General features: G+C 47.2%; 1 protein-coding gene across 2 annotated transcripts in view; it reads right to left on the minus strand.

Moving 5' to 3' along the window:
• Positions 1 to 1,877: 1,877 nt before the first annotated feature.
• Positions 1,878 to 16,346, minus strand: part of LAMP3 (lysosomal associated membrane protein 3) — a 60,084-nt gene continuing 45,615 nt past the window's right edge. Inside the window, exon 6 of one of the 2 annotated variants that reach the window (XM_065540254.1) lies at positions 1,878 to 2,155. In XM_065540254.1, the coding sequence (XP_065396326.1) occupies positions 1,893 to 2,155 (263 nt within the window). In that variant the 3' untranslated portion in view covers positions 1,878 to 1,892. Of the gene's footprint in view, positions 2,156 to 6,472; positions 6,901 to 16,346 lie in introns of those variants that run through there. The other variant, XM_005546489.5, reaches the window with a different exon arrangement.

Here is a 16,346-nt window from a genome sequence, read left to right on the forward strand (position 1 = left end):
CCCCAACTGGACTATTTTTTTCTTTCTTTTTAACTGTATAAAATGTATTATTTGCAGTTTCTTTGAACCGCCTTCCAAAAAAGTTTCAAACTTTACAGTCGGTGGGTGAATTTCTTGTGATTCTCCCAATCTATAGGTTCTTCTGTCTCATTTTCTTTTTTGAGACAGAGTCTTGCTCTGTTGCCCAAGCTGGAGTGCAGTGGCACGACCTTTGCTCACTGCAACCTCCATCTCCCAGGTTCAGGCGATTCTCCTGCCATAGCCTCCTGAGTAGCTGGGATTACAGGTGTGTGCCACCACACCCGGCTAATCTTTGTATTTTTAGTAGAGACAGGATTTCACCATGTTGACCAGGCTGGTCTCAAACTCCTGACCTCATGATCCCCCTGCCTCGGCCTCCCAAAGTGCTGGGATTACAGGTGTGAGCCACTGCACCCAGCTCTTCTATCTCTCTTTTAATTCCCTTGACTACTTTTTCTAAAGAATTTAAATTGTTCTCTAGTTCCCTGAAGTTCAGATTTTGCTACTGTCTCCTCTTGGTCTCTTTGAATATGATCATCTGTTCTTTGCATTTCCCATAAATTGGTGGTTGTACCAGCCAGCGCCTGCTGGGTCAGACTGCAGACGCATGAGTGCACCTGGCCAAGATCAGAAATACAGCCTTTGCTGGTTAACATTAGGTGTCAGCCTGACTAGATTAAAGAACACCTAGATAACTGGTAAAGCATTATGCATTAGTCAGGGTTCTCTAGAGGGACAGAACTAGTGGAATATACATATATTATAAATATGTATTTATATATATATAAAGGAAATTTTATTAAGTATTCACTCACATGGTCACAAGGTCCCACAAAAGTCTGTCTGTCTGTCTGTAGGCTGAGGAGCAAGGAGAGCCAGTCCGAGTTCCAAAACTGAAGAACTTGGAGTCTGATGTGCAAGGGCAGAAGCATCCAGCATGGGAGAAAGATGTAGGCTGGGAGGCTAAGCCAGTCTCTCTTTCCACATTTTTCTGCCTGCTTATATTCTAGCTGTGCTGGCAGCTGATTAGATGGTGCCCACCCATATTAAGGGTGGGTCTGCCTTTCCCAGCCCACAGACTCAAATGTTAATCTCCTTTGGCAACACCCTCACAGACACGCCCAGGATCAATATTTTGTACCCTTCAATCCAGTCAAGTTGACACTCAGTATTAGCCGTCACACATTATTTTGGGGTGTGTCTATGAGGGTGTTTCCAGAGGAGATTGGCATGTGGGTCTCAGTGGACTAAGTGAGGAAGATCCACCTCAACTATCCAATCCACCGGGAACCCAGAGAGAACAAAAACAGAGGAAAAGCTAGTTGGTCTCTCTTTCTCCTGGAGCTGGTATACACACTTCTCCTGCCCTGGGACATGAGAACTCCAGGCTCTCCTGTCTTTGGACTCGAGGACTTACATCAGTCTCCTCTCATCCCCTGCACTCTCGCCCTGGGCTCTTAGGCCTTTGGACTTGGACTGACCCATGCCATGAAGCATCCTGGGGTCCTCTCCAGCTTGCAGACAGACTGCCATGGGACTTGTCAGTCTCTATAATCACATGAGCCAATTTTAATAAATCCCTTCTCATATATCTATATATATCCTATTGGTTTTGTCTCTGGAGAACGCTGACTAATACATAACCTAGCAAACCCAGACCATATTGCTGACCGACAGAATCATGAACTGAATAAATAGCTGTTATTTTAAGCCACTAAGTTTTGGGGTGATTTGCTATACAGCAAAAGATAACTGATACACAGAATGAACTCTTTTGTGGTGGACTTGTTTAACTTAACATAACGTCTGAATTTTATTCATGTTTTTGTATTTGTTACATGAAAATACCACAATTGACCTGGCATGGTGACTCACGCCTGTAATCCCAGCACTTCGGGAGGCAAGGTGGGTGGATCACTTGAGGTTAGGAGTTTGAGATCGACCTGGCCAACATGGTGAACCCTAGTCTCGACTAAAAAAAAACTTAGCCAGCCATGGTGGTGGGCACCCATAATCCCAGCTACTTGGGAGGTTGAGGCAGGAGACTCATTTGAACCTGGGAGGCAGAGGTTGCAGTGAGCCAGATCACAGCACTTCACTCCACTCCAGCTTGGGTGACAGAACGAGACTTCGTCTAAAAAAAAAAAAGAAAAGAAAAAGAAAAGAAGAGAAAATACCATAATTTGTTCTCCTGATGATACACCTTTGGATTGCTTCCAGGTTTGGATGATTTTGAATAAAGCTACTATGAGTATTTTTTGCCTCCTTCTGTGAACATACGTACCCATTTATTGTGCATGTATACCTAGCTGTTGAATTTCTAGGTAAGAGAACAGCAAACTAGAGCTCATAGCCCAGCTACCTTCTTTTTTTTTTTTTTGAGATGGAGTCTCACTCTGTCACCCAGGCTGGAGTGCAGTGGCATGATCTCGGCTCACTGCAACCTCCGCCTCCCAGGTTCAAGCGATTCTCCTGCCTCAGCCTCCTGAGTAGCTGGGATTACAGGTGCGTGCCACCACGCCTGGGTAATTTTCGTATTTTTAGTAGAGATGGGGTTTCACCATGTTGGTCAGGCTGGTCTCGAACTCCTGACCTTGTGATCTGCCCGCCTCAGTCTCCCAAAGTGTTGGGATTACAGGCATGAGCCACTGCGCCCAGCCCACCTACCTATTTTTATAAATTAAGTTTTCTGAATATGGAATATAGACAAGCCTATATTTTTACTTGTTGTCTGTAGTTGCTTTTCATGCTACAACAGCTGAGTAGAATAGTTGCCATAGAAACCATCTGGCCCACAAAACCTAAAATGTTTACTATCTTTCCCTTTACAGGAAAGTGTTGGGACAGTTATATGTTTAAGTTTACAAGAAACTGCCAAAAACTTTTTCTATAATGATTGTATCTTTTTTCTACCAGCAATAAATAGCATTTCCTCATCAATACTTGGTATTGCCCGTCTTTTAAATTGTATCAATTTTGGAGGTTGTGGAATGATGTCTCACTGTGGTTTTAATTTGCAATAGCTAGACTGGCCTTGGCAAGTGGGAAGTCATGCCACCATGTTCACCTATTCACACGCGCATTGTGCAAACACTGTTGTCATTTATGACAAAGCCTAGCTAACTCACTGGCTGAGTTAATTTGTTGACTTGTTTAGGCCAAGTGTGGTGGCTCACACCTGTAATCTTGCACTTTGTCAGGCCAAGATGGGAGGATTACTCGAGTCCAGGATTTTGAGACCAGCCTGGGCAACACGGTAAGATCCCATCTCTACAAAATTAAAAAAATTAGATGGGGGCGGGCACAGTGGCTTATGCCTGTAATCCCAGCACTTTGGGAGGCAGAGATGGGCCAATCACCTGAGGTCAAGAGCTCAAGACCAGCCTGACCAACATGGTGAAACCCCATCTCTACTAAAAATACAAAAATTAGCCGGCATGGTGGTGGGTGCCTGTAATCCCAGCCACTTGGGAGGCTGAGGCAGAAGAATGGCTTGAACCTGGGAGGCAGAAGTTGCGGTGAGCTGAGATCACGCCACTGCACTCCAGCCTGAGCAACAGAGTGAGACTCCATCTCAAAACAAAACAAAACAAAACAAATTAGCCGGGTGTGGTGGTGCATGCCTGTGTGTGGTCACAGCTACTCAGGAGGCTGAGGCAGGAGGATCACTTCCATCCAGGAGTTTGAGGCTGCAGTAAGCTATATTCATACCATTGCACTCCAGCCTGGGTGACACAGTGAGAACTTGTCTCAAAAAAAAAAAAAATTGCTGACTTGTTTGTTCAGTGACTCTTTTATGGTGGATACTTTCTCGTGGACATTAACATGTGATGCAAAAATATTTACACTTTATAGCTGCCCTAATATGTCCATCCACATACCTCTACCCCAGACCTCCTTGTCTCTGATGTTCCAGTCTCTTTCTCCAGACCCTTGGCCAGATGACCAGGCCACAGCACTGTCCAAGAATTTGTGTCTTTTCTCATCCCGCGCCACTTTTCCTGCAGTGTCCTGCTTGCTACTCTGCCCATTGGGAAGATTTTCTTTCCCCACTGTGTTTCAGGGGCATCTCTGAATGTGACTGTAATACAGCTGCTGCCCACTTTTGGCTTATACCCACAAACCAAGCCAACTTGTGTGTAAACCAATGTGTGCTTTTCCTCCGTTTTCAACTTCTTACCTGTTCCCTCCTGCTGGCCCCTAATAAAATTGATGCAAGCTAGGGGAGGGGCACTGCTGGGTGACATGGGGGCTGGACTGCCTTCTCAAGAAACCTATTCATGCCCTCTGGTCCTGCATGTACTTGATACTGGATGTACCATTTCCTTCTCACAGTTGACTACTGCTGAACCCACCTGACTTTATTACTCAGTGGGTTTGACAGAATCTACCTCAAAACGGGCAGTGCTCCAGGACCCAGTCACATGTCAACAGCAATTTCTCAAAAGTATATATCTCTGTCTGCTACAAATGGCAGCATGGCCTCGACCTTGCTCAAAACATCTGGGGTCTGTGTTATGATTCTTCCGCTGGAGTTTGCCAAATATTCCATACTGCACCTTTTCTCACCACTGACACCTTCAACACTGTAAGGTCTGCCTACCTGGCTCAGGCAGCAGGGCTGACTGCACCGTGGCCTGGACCTGCTGTACTGCTCTTTCCTAACTCTGGCCACATCAAAAGTGGTAACTTTCTATGTCACCTGGTAAATGAACCAGAGGAATTTTCCCAGGTATGAAACGTAGCCTCCAGAGCCTAAAGAGGCCTACCATCCTCTGGTGCTTCCTTCCTTGTGGAAGGGATGCAAGATGCAAAAAATATGTACTTTAATTTTGGGGGGGATATTCTGGAAAGCCTCTGACCTCCTGGGCCCCTAAAAACATCACAGAAACAGTCAATCCCTGAATCTTCTACCTCCTGGAACATATGTATCTCACCAAGGCCTCCGGCATACTAACCACTTCTTCCTTATCTGTCCAGTTAGCATAATGTCAATGTCATGGATCAGAGTACTGTCCCTATGGGATGCCTGTGTGGTGCCAATCTCTTTGGACTATATGATAGAGGGCAGGAGAGTTAACAAAGCTCTGAGGCAAAACTGCAGATGAATACTGCTGTCCATTCCATGTGAATGAGAACTGGTTTTGATGCTTTTTTTAGCTGGAATGGAAAAGAGCATATTTTCTAAATCAATGGCTGCATACCATGTACCAGAGGCCTTCGTAATCTGCTCCAGCAATGATACCACATCAGACACAGCAGCTGCAATCAGTCTGCTATTTAAGTTTGTAGGAATCTACAAACTGAGATTCATCCTGTTTCCACAGGGCCTAGACTAATGAATATGGAGAGATGACTGAGAATTCTCTAGGTCTTTAATGGTGATACCGATTCCAACCATCGTGTTCCAGAATATTATATTATTTTTTCATTTACTGTCTTGGTGGAGACAAGGAAGAAGGCATTTCAGTGATTCCCACTTGGCCTTTCCTACAATAGTAGCTCTTACTCTACAGACTGGGCACCCAATATGAAGGTTACTCCAACTGCCAAATGTATTAATCCTTGTTGCTCATTGATACTGTGGAAATGACCACTGAATAGGTCCACGGAACCCATGGACCTATTCTTGGGGTCCAAGGAGCCCACTACGAGCCAGACTTTAGCCAGGACTCCGTTTTTTTCTTTTTCTTTCTTTTTTTTTTTGAGATGGAGTCTTGCTCTGGTGGCCAGGCTGGAGTGCAGTGGTGTGATCTCGGCTCACTGTAACCTCTGCCTCCCAGGTTCAAGCGATTCTCCTGCCTCAGCCTCCCGAGTAGCTGGGATTACAGGCACGCACCACTATGCCTGGTTAACTTTTGTATTTTTAGTAGAGATGGGGTTTCACCATGTTGGCAGTCTGGTCTGGAACTCCTGAACTCATGATCTACCCACCTCAGCCTCCCAAAGTACTGGGATTACAGGCGTGAGCCACTGTGCCTGGTCTGAGGACTCCATTTTCTACTTGGTTCCTATAAGCCCGGAATTTATCAGGAGTGTCATGATGACAGTTTGGGTCTCTGGGAATCAATGTCAGCTCAGACCCTGTATCCAATAGTGCCTGAAACACGTGGTTCTTTCCTTCTCCTGGTGTACCGTCAGTCAATAAATGGCCATAGGTCATGCAATACTGTGAAATATATATCACCCTTTGTCCCTGTTTCCTGGCATACAACTCCTGAAATCCTTAGGATCTCCACAGTGACAGTTTATTGTATGCTAATGAGCTGACTGATGGCTGGCCCCCGCTAGGTAGCTCCAGGATGGGGGCTGGTCACTGGAAGAACCGAGGCAGGATTAGAAGAAGGTCAGGACTTTGGGTCTCTCTTGCTTAGAGTTTCGATTAGCCTAATCGTGCCAACTCCCACAGGGGTACCCAAGAGGTTTCACAGTGACTCAATGGCCACTTAAGTGATTACGAATTCACAGTTTATTGCAAGTTTCACACACCAACAGTCATGCAAATATACTTGGCACACACACATGCAGTAATAACAGAGAGTGGGAGGAACCACAGCAAGTAGCTCAGGAGACCAGCAGGCTGACTTACAACGCTTGGGGCTGGTTTTTCTCAGAATGTCGCCAGGGTGGGGTCCATTGCCTCATGGAAAAGAGGCCTCAGAGTTCTCATCGGCAGAGCTTCTGCAGGCATCTTAGCCATGGTCAGTTTCTTTGCAGTTTTTATGGTCCTCCACAGGAGTGTCCTTAACTGTTAACTCAGCGGTCTTTTAGCTCCGCTTTCTTGTCAGGTCTCAGGGGTGCCTGGCCACACAGGCATCTTCACCTCAGAACACCATGCATATGCTTAGGGGTCAGCAGTTTCATGGTAGGCTGAGTAACCTGTCACAAGTGATTCCATTTTGAGACATTTAGAGTCACAAAACTTTATTATAAATCACAGTCCCACCCCGCAACCCCCAGGGAGGGAGGGGGCTGAAGGTTAAGCTGATCATCAATGGCCAATGTTAATTAATCATGTCTACACAAGAAAGTTTTTGTAAAAATACAACAGGGACAAGGTTTGGGAGCTTGCAGCTAGCCAAACATATACGGGCTTACGCATCTGTGTGCCCAGAGGGTGGTGCGCCCCAACTCCATGGAGACAAAAGCTCCTGCATTCTGGACCCTTCCGACTTTGCCCTATGTATCTCTTCATCTGTCTGTGTATTTGTATCCTTTAAAACATCCTTTGAAGGCTGGGCGCATTGGCTCACACCTGTAATCTCAGCACTTTGGGAGCTGAGACAGGAGGATTGCTTGAGACCAGAAGTTGGAGACCAGCCTGGCAATGTAGTGAGACCCCATCTTAAAAAAAAAAAAAAAAAAAAATTGGCCGGGCACGGTGGCTCACACCTGTAATCCCACCCCTTTGGGAGGCCAAGGGGGGCGAATCACGAGGTCCAGAGATAGAGACCATCCTGACTAAGATGGTGAAACTCCGTCTCTACTAAAAATACAAAAATTAGCCGGGCATGGTGGCAGGTGCCTGTAATCCCAGCTACTCAGGAGGCTGAGGCAGGAGAATCGCTTGAACCCAGAAGGGGAGGTTGCAGTGAGCCAAGATGGCGCCACTGCACTCCAACCTGGTGACAGAGTGAGACTCCGTCTAAAAAAATAAAAGAAAGAAAAAAATTAGCTGGGCTTAGTGGTGCGAGCCTATGGTTCCAGCTACTTAGAAAGCTGAGGTGGGGAAAAAAAAAAAAAAAAAGAATGAAAGCAAGCTGAGGTGGGAGGTTCCCTCGAGTCCAGGAGGTCAAGGCTGCAAGGAGCTGTGGTCACACCACTGTGGTCCAACCTGGATGACAGAAGAAGACTCTGTCTTTAAAAAAAAATGTCCTTTATAATAAACTGGTAAAAGTGTTTCCCTGAGTTCTGGAAGCCACTCTAGCAAATTAATAGAACCCGAGGAGGGAGGGAGTTGTGGAAACCCTGATTTTTAGCCGGTGGGTCAAAAGCATAGGCAAAATAGCCCAGGGCTTACAATTGGCATTGGAAGTGCAGAGAGGGTGGGGAGCAGTCTTGGGGAGTGAGTCCTCAACCCGTGGGATCTGATGCTGCCTCCAGGTAGTGTCAGAATTGAACTGAAGGAACCCATGTGGTGTCCACTGCAGAACAGATGGCTTGCTTGGTATTTGGGGGTGGGGAGAAACATACACATTTGGTCACAGCAGTTTTCCATGTTGATTGTTGTGGTGTAAAAGAAGACGTAAAACAGTTTTTTCCTCTCAAGTCCCTTTGGGGGAAGAAGGGGAAGAATCTTCATAGGCTCTTCCTCTTAGAGCCAAGCCACTTCTTCAGGCAGTGGGCTCCAGATCTAAAAATTGCCTTGGTTCTGGAAACCGAGCAAGGATTCGTGGTATTTTATTGGAGTGACCACCCTTAGCCTCCTGCCTCTCCACTGTCTGTTGTCATTGCTGTTGCTTTAGATGTTAAGCAGGACCCGTGCTGGCTGGCCCTCTATTTTGCTCCTTGGGATTCCCTACTCCATTAACCACATCCACGAACGCTGCAAACCGTGCTCCTTTGGATGTCCCTCTACCTTGCCAGTTGTTATGGTAATGACAGTCTCCCAGCTTGTGGTGGCTAAATCTGCCACCTGGCTTTGTTTCAGGGGACCCATAGTCCCAGCTTTGGGACCTCTCTCCTACCATCTGTGTTACAAAAGAGCCACACCAATGTGCTCAGGAATGCTGGCACCCCTCTGACGGCCTTAGTAAAAGATGTATCCTGAGCCCTCTCATGGAAAACAATCCTCTAGCGTGTCTTCTGACCTTATTAAAATACATCTACTCAACACTCTCCTCAACCTCCTTATTCCTTCCTCTGCTGTCTGCCAGGGCCACTCAGGCATCTCCGCTTTGCTTAGAATTGGATATCATTTCTTCCAGGCTTCTCAGAGCCATCTCATAGCAAGTGTCCATTCCCTGGAATACTTGCTGGGTGTTAAATACCATGTTCAAGAATCTACCCTCAGGTCAGTGAATTCTTGCTTACCCAGATTTACCTTCTGGCTCTATTGATCAAGCACCTTCAAAATCCAGCCCCAGGAGTATTCACCTGGGTCCAGCCTGTCCGTGCCAGCGGATTCTTGCCGTTTTGTGTGTGTGTAGTCTCTTTCCCCACTTATCATGTTACCAGATAGAAGGTCCTAAATGTGGCCAGGCAAAGTGGCCCATGCCCATAATACCAGCACTTTGGGAGGTCGAGGTGGGTGGATCACCTGAGGTCAGGAGTTCGAGACAAGCCTGGCCAACACGGTGAAACCCCGTCTCTACTAAAATTACAAAAATTAGCTGGACGTGGTGTGGGACACCTGTAATCCCAGCTACTCAAGAGGCTGAGGAAGAAGAATCGCTTGAACCCTGGAGGCGAAGGTTGCAGTGAGCTAAGATCGTGCCATTGCACTCCAGCCTAAGCGACAAGGATAAGACTCTATCTCAAAAAAAAAAAAAAAAAAAAAAAAAAAGTCCTAATTGTGATGTCCAGGTTCTTGGCATATTGGACAAAGAATTGAACACAACGCCACGGAGTGGGCACAGATTTATCGAAGACAATTCACAGAGTGGGAGCAGGCTTAAGCAAGCAGCTGCTGAAGAGCCCCCTCAGTTAGGGTTTTTATTCAGCTAGAAAGAACCCAGCAAAACCCCTAGGAAACCCTTAGAGGCCTCCAATTGGCCACATCCCATGAAGGACTGGCCGGTGGCCAATCGGGGGCTGAAGTGGCTTGTCACAGAGACAAGGATGTGACCTATATGCTGCACCTGCAGCTCTCCTGCTCATGCGCACTGGCTGCACCTGCTGCTCCCCTGCCCGTGCGGACTGGCTGCACCCGCTGTTCCCCTGCCCATGCTGACTGGCTGCACTTGCTGAAACCCTGCTAACCCCAGCTTCCCTATTCTCCTGCCTCAATCAGGCCAAGCATGTGTTCAGTTGCATTTTAATCCTAGTTCTCAGCCTGGCAAGGAGGAGAGGAGGGGGGTCACCTCTTGCCTTGTGAGAGAGGCTTCAGTAGCATCTTCCAGAAAACTGACTTGCTAGCACCAAGTAGGGAAGGCTGGGCTACATCTGAAATCCCAGATGTTCTGGGCTTTTGCAGAGTCAAATATCACTGGTGGAATCCATCTCAGTGCCCCTGCGCTGTGGTTCAGGATCCCAGATTTCCCCACCAGGGCCCTGCACTTTCTATACCGGACCTGCGTGCACCGGACACTCAAATCTCTTTGAAGCTCTGTAGACTTGCAATCTTTTTTTTTTTTTTTTGAGACAAGGTCTTGCTCTGTCAGCCAGGCTAGAGTGCAGTGGTGAGATCACTGCTCACTGCAGCCTTGACCTCCTGGGCTCAAGCTATCCTCCCATCCCAGCCTCCCGAATAGCTGGGACCATAGGTGAGCACGAGCATGCCCAGCTAATTTTTTAAATTTTTGTAGAGACAGGAGTCTCTCTATGTTGCCACACTGGTCTCAAACTCCTGGGCTCAAGCAGTCCTCCCACCTCGGCCACCCAAGGTGCTGGTATTACAGGCATGAGCCATCAAGCCCAGCTTGCAATTAGATTTTTGACCGGCTGTTAAAAACTGAGTCTATCTTGCCACTACGGAAGATAATGCCTGTTATGTAAGCTACCTCTAGGCTCTCCTACTCTCATACTTGGTGATTCACTGCTTGTTAACAGCCCTCAGTCTCTGTTATTCCCCTGAAGGGCTATCAACACAATTTAGTAGGACAGCCCATTTTGCTATGGTAGGCATTGTTCTCCCATATTGTTAAATGCTTGTGAAATCACACCTGCCACAACATTCCCCTCCAACAGCATCTTTTCTCAGGTCACCACCAATGAAATCTTTAGCAACTGAGCTGCCACCCAGGGCCAGGGACTATCTGTGCCTACCTATCAACCAGGACAACATCCCCTCTGTCTGCTGGGTGATGGGTGAGCCAGTTCCAAATCCCCTTCTTACTGCCTCTTTTCTTGGGCCACTTTCAGCACCACTTACGTTAGTCCGGGACTTTTAAGAAAAAGATGCCAAGATGGGATTAACCATACCAGATTTTATCAGGGGAAAAGTCTGTGGGAGAAAATGGCGAGGGAGCCAAGGTGCTGGAGAGTTTTTAGACCATGATGCCAGCTTGAATCTGCATGAAGGGGAAAGTGAAGGAGCACTGGGCAGAAGCATTTCTGTCGTGCAGTCTAAGGAAGGTCTGGCAGTTGAGAAGTCCTCAAGCCAAAGTCAGCTATCAGATCAGCTCTGTGTGTCCTGGGAATGGTTTCACCTTAGTATCCCTGCACGCTCAGTCCTTGTCTGGGAGCTGCCTGTGGAAGATGCTTGTGGCTTTGGGGCAAACGTGGCAATAGCTCTGTCTCTTTTTTTGAGATGGAGTCTTGCTCTGTCACCAAGGCTGGAGTGCAGTGGCACTATCTTGACTCACTGCAACCTCCGCCTCCCAGGTTCAAGCAATTCTCCTGCCTCAGCCTCCTGAGTAGCTAGGATTACAGGTGTGCACCACCATGCCTGGCTAATTTTATTTTATTTTATTATTTTTTTTTTTGAGATGGAGTCTCGCTCTGTCATCAGGCTGGAGTGCAGTGGTGCGATCTCAGCTCACTGCAACCTCTGCCTCCCGGGTTCAAGAGATTCTCCTGCCTCAGCCTCCCAAGTAGCTGGGACTACAGGCACACACCACCACACTTGGATAATTTTTGTATTTTTAGTAGTGATGGGGTTTCACCATGTTGGCCAGGCTGGTCTTGAACTCCTGACCTGGTGATCTGCCCACCTCGGCCTCCCAAAGTGCTGGGATTATAGGCGTGAGCCACTGTGGCTGGCCAGTAATAGCTTTCAAAGCACAGCAGCTGGGGCCTTTGGCCAATGACACGTCCTGTAGTTGGAGGTCTGTATGGCACATTCTCACAGCCACCACAGGCTGAAACATGCCACTCCCCTGTGCTGCCTCCATCTGCCCGTCATGAAACGTACAGGACAGTTGGGCGGCAGAAAAGAGACAAGATCCTTTCCATTAGGGATTGAGTGTATGATGAAAATGAGCAGGGTAGTAAGACAAGAGTGACCAGGCACACGGGGTGGGTCTACTTTAGGTAGGGAAACCCCAGAAAGCCTCTCTGTGTTGTCCCCTGAATGAAAAGGAGTGAGACGTAATATCTGGAGAAGTTAACGTCGAGGACCAGAAGCAAGTTGGCGTGGCTTGCCTGTGGTGAGTCAAGGGGAGGGAAGCAGGACCCACGAGGAGGGAGGAATATGGGGACCAGACAGGCGGGTCTCTGAAGGCCAAAGTAGGAGGCCATCAAAAGGGGTTTTACCAGAAGGGCAATGTGATCTGACCTATGTTTCAATGAGTGGACTCAGTGAGCCAGAAGAGAGGACTGCTAGCCTCCTGTAGCCTGGGAGAGAGGCTTTGACTGCAGCAGTAGTGGTAGAGATAGTAAGAAGTGATTGGTACGGCTGGGCATGGTGGCTCACGCCTGTAATCCCAGCACTTTGGGAGGCCGAGGCGGGTGGATCACGAGGTCAGGAGATCAAGACAATCCTGGCTAACATGACGAAACCCCGTCTCTACTAAAAATACAAAAAATTAGCTGGGCGTGATGGCGCATGCCTGTAATCCCAGCTACTCGGGAGGCTGAGGCAGGAGAATTGCTTGAACCAGGGAGGTGGAGGTTGCAGTGAGCCGAGATCATGCCACTGCACTCCAGCCTTCGTGACAGAGTAAGACTCCATTTCAAAAAAAAAAAAAAAGAAGTGATTGGATTCTGGTCTGGATATATTTTAAAGGCAACACTGACAAGACTTGCTGATGGACTGTGTACAGAAGGTGAGGGAAAGAGAAGGATCAAGGATACCTGCAAAGTTTTTGAAATCAAAACTAGAGGCTTGCCTAGCACAGTGGCTCACACCTTTAATCCCAGCTACTTGGGGAATCAGGAAGATCTCTGGAGACCAGCAGCTGGAGACCAACCTGGGCAATATAGCAAGACCTCGTCTCTAATAAAATGAGGGGAAAAGTAGCCAGGCATGGTGGCAAGTGCATGTAATCCCCGCTACTCGGGAAGGCTGAGGCAGGAGGATCACTTGAGCCCAGAAATTCCAGGCTTCAATGAACTATGATGGCACCACTGCATACCACTCCAGCCTGGGTGACAGAGGGAGGACTATCTCTAAAAAACAAAGCAATAGATTAGGCGTGGGGACTCATGACTGTAATCCCAGCACTTTGGGAGGTCGAGGTGGGCAGCCTGTTTGAGACCAGCCTGGCCAACATAGTGAAACCCCATCTCTACTAAAAATACAAAAAATTAGCCAGGCATTGTGGCACATGCCTGTAGTCCTAGCTACTCAGGAGGCTGAGGCAGGAGAATTGTTTGAACCCGGGAGACAGAGGTTGCAGCAAGCCAAGATAGCGCCTGGATGACAGAGCAAGACTCCATCTCAAAAAAAAAAAAAAAAAAAAAAAAAATATATATATATATATATATATATATATATATATATAAAACAAAGAAACAAAAAATCACAAGAGGCTTTGATATGGGAGGAAGGAGCTGATTTGAGGGTCTGGTGGGTGAAAGGTGGGGATTCATACTTTGTTTTCAGTTGGTTAGGTTTGAGATCTGTCTGCTCCACTTCCATGTGGGTCACGGAGGGAGAAGATTTTGAGAAAAAGTGGCTAAGGAGAGAATTAGGGGGAAAGTCTATGTTTTGTTTCCCCCAAAGCATGTGTAGTTTTATGTGTCAACTTGACTAGGCTATCGCATGCAGTTATTTAATCAAACACTATTTGAGGTGTTACTATGAAAATATTTTGTAGAAGCTGGGCGTGGTGGCTCACGCCTGAAATCCCAGCACTTTGGGAGGCTGGGGTGTGCAGATCACCTGAGGTCAGGAGTTCAACACCACCCTGGCCAACAGGGCGAAACCCCATCTCTACTAAAAAACACAAAAATTAGCCGAGCGTGGTGGCATGCACCTGTAATCCCAGCTACTGAGGAGGCCGAGGCAGGAGAATTGCTTGAACTTGTGAGGCGGAGGTTGCAGTGAGCTGAGATTGTGCCACTGGACTCCAGCCTGGACAATAGAGCGAGACTCCATCTCAAATTATATATATATATATATATGTTTTGTAGATGTGGTTAATATCTACAGTCGGTTGGCTTTAAGTAAAGGAGACTCTCCTTGATAAGGTGAATGGGCCTTGTCAAAATAAGTGAAGGCCTTAGAGCAAAACCGGAGGGTTTACAGAGAAAAGGTGATTCTACCTCAAGACTGCAATATTAATTCCTGCCGGAGATTCCAGACCTAATCACACACGCGCGCGCACGTGCACACACACACACACACACACATGTCTCCTATCGGTTCTGTTTCTCTGGAGAACCCTGAGTGCTACAGCCTATATTTAAGGAATCGGAGGAAAGCAGAAGAGCCAAGAAAGATGACAGCAGAGGAGGGCTGCGCAGTGCGAAGTGGAGACTTTGGAGTGTGATGGATCAGAGTTCATGGATAAGAGTTTCAAGAAAATATTTATTTATTTATTTATTGAGACAGAGTCTTGCTCTGTCGCCCAGGCTGGAGTGCAGTGGCGCTATCTTGGCTCATTGCAACCTCTGTCTCCCAGGTTCACGGGATTCTCCTGCCTCAGCCTCCTGAGTAGCCAGGACTACAAGCGTGTGCCACCATGCCAGGCTAATTTTTGTATTTTCAGTAGAGACAGGGTTTCGCCATGTCGTCCAGGCTCGTCTCAAACTCCTGACCTCAAGTGATCTACCTGCCTAAGCCTCTCAAAGTGCTGAGATTATAGGTTGAGCCACCACAGCCAGTTGAGTTTCAAGGAAATCTTAATAAACAGTTTCAAATCATAAGTCAAACAAGATGGAAAGTCTGATCTTAAAAAAATTCTGCATTCTGGCTAGGTGTGGTGTGGTTCACACCCGTGATCTCAGTGGTTTGGGAGGCCAAAGTGAGTGAATTGCTTGAGGACAGGAATTTAAGACCAGCCTGGGCAACACAGCAAGACCCTGTCCCTACAGAAAGAAAGCTGGGTGTGGTGGGGCATGCCTGTAGTTCCAACTACTTGGGAGGTTGAGATGGGAGGATCACTTGAGCCCAAGAATTCAAGGTTACAGTAAGCCATAAGCACGCCACTTTACTCCAGCCTGGGCAACAGGGCCACACCCCATCTTAAAACAAAATTCTGTATTCAAATATCTGCATATCATCTGGATATCTATTATTTACAACTCACCTATTTCTGGAAGAAAATTGGAGGTAATGTCTTTTTTTTTTTTTTTTTTTTTTTTTTTTTTTTTTTTTTTGAGATGGAGTCTTGCTCTGTCACCTAGGCTGGAGTGCAGTGGCTCAATCTTGGCTCACTGCAACCTCCACCTCCCGAGTTCAAGTTATTCTCCCGCCTCAGCCTTCCAAGCAGCTGAGATTATAGGTGCCCGCCACCATGCCTGGCTAATTTTTATATTTGTAGTAGAGACAGGGTCTCAACCATGTTGGCCAAGATGGTCTCGAACTCCTGACCTCAAATGATCCGCCATCCTCGGCCTCCCAAAGTGCTGGGGTTATAGGCGTGAGCCACTCTGCTCAGCCGGTAATGTCTTTTAAAACTGTCCAATTAAAAGTGTCCATCCAGTAGCTAGTGAAGCTACAGAGGCATGTCAATATAAAACAAGCTTACTATCAGAGCTGTCTTAACAGGAAGTGTGGGTAGGGACTCCTGGCAGGTGCTGAGAATAGATGGAGGCCAGGAGATCCTGCTGCCTTGAAAGATTCCTCTTGCAAATCTTGTGCTCAGGCCTAAAACCTCAAACATAAAGCTTTATGCCTTTGTTTTCGTTGTTGATGTTGTTTGAGACAGAGTCTCACTCTGTCACCCAGGCTGGAGTGCAGTGGTGCCATCTCAACTCACTGTAACCTCCGCCTCTTGGGTTCAAGCGATTCTCATGCCCCCCCATCCCGAGTAGCTGGGACTACAGGCGCGTGTCACCATGCCCAGCCAATTTTTGTATTTTTAGTAGAGATGGGGTTTTGCCATATTGGCCAGGCTGGTTTCGGACTCCTGGCCTCAAATGATCTGCCTGCGCTGGCCTCCCAAAGTGCTGGGATTACAGGTATGAGCCATTGCACCCAGCTGAAGCTTTATGCCTTTGGATTAAGGTAATGTCTTTTGACAAAATACATGTGGCTTTGGGAGAGATAAAAGACAACTCCACAATGGGTCACTAACACACGATAATGAGCCAGGAGTGGTGCTTCATGCTTGTAATCC

The sequence above is a fragment of the Macaca fascicularis genome, chromosome 2 (assembly GCF_037993035.2).
Source record: "Macaca fascicularis isolate 582-1 chromosome 2, T2T-MFA8v1.1".
NCBI classification, from domain to species: Eukaryota; Metazoa; Chordata; class Mammalia; order Primates; family Cercopithecidae; genus Macaca; species Macaca fascicularis.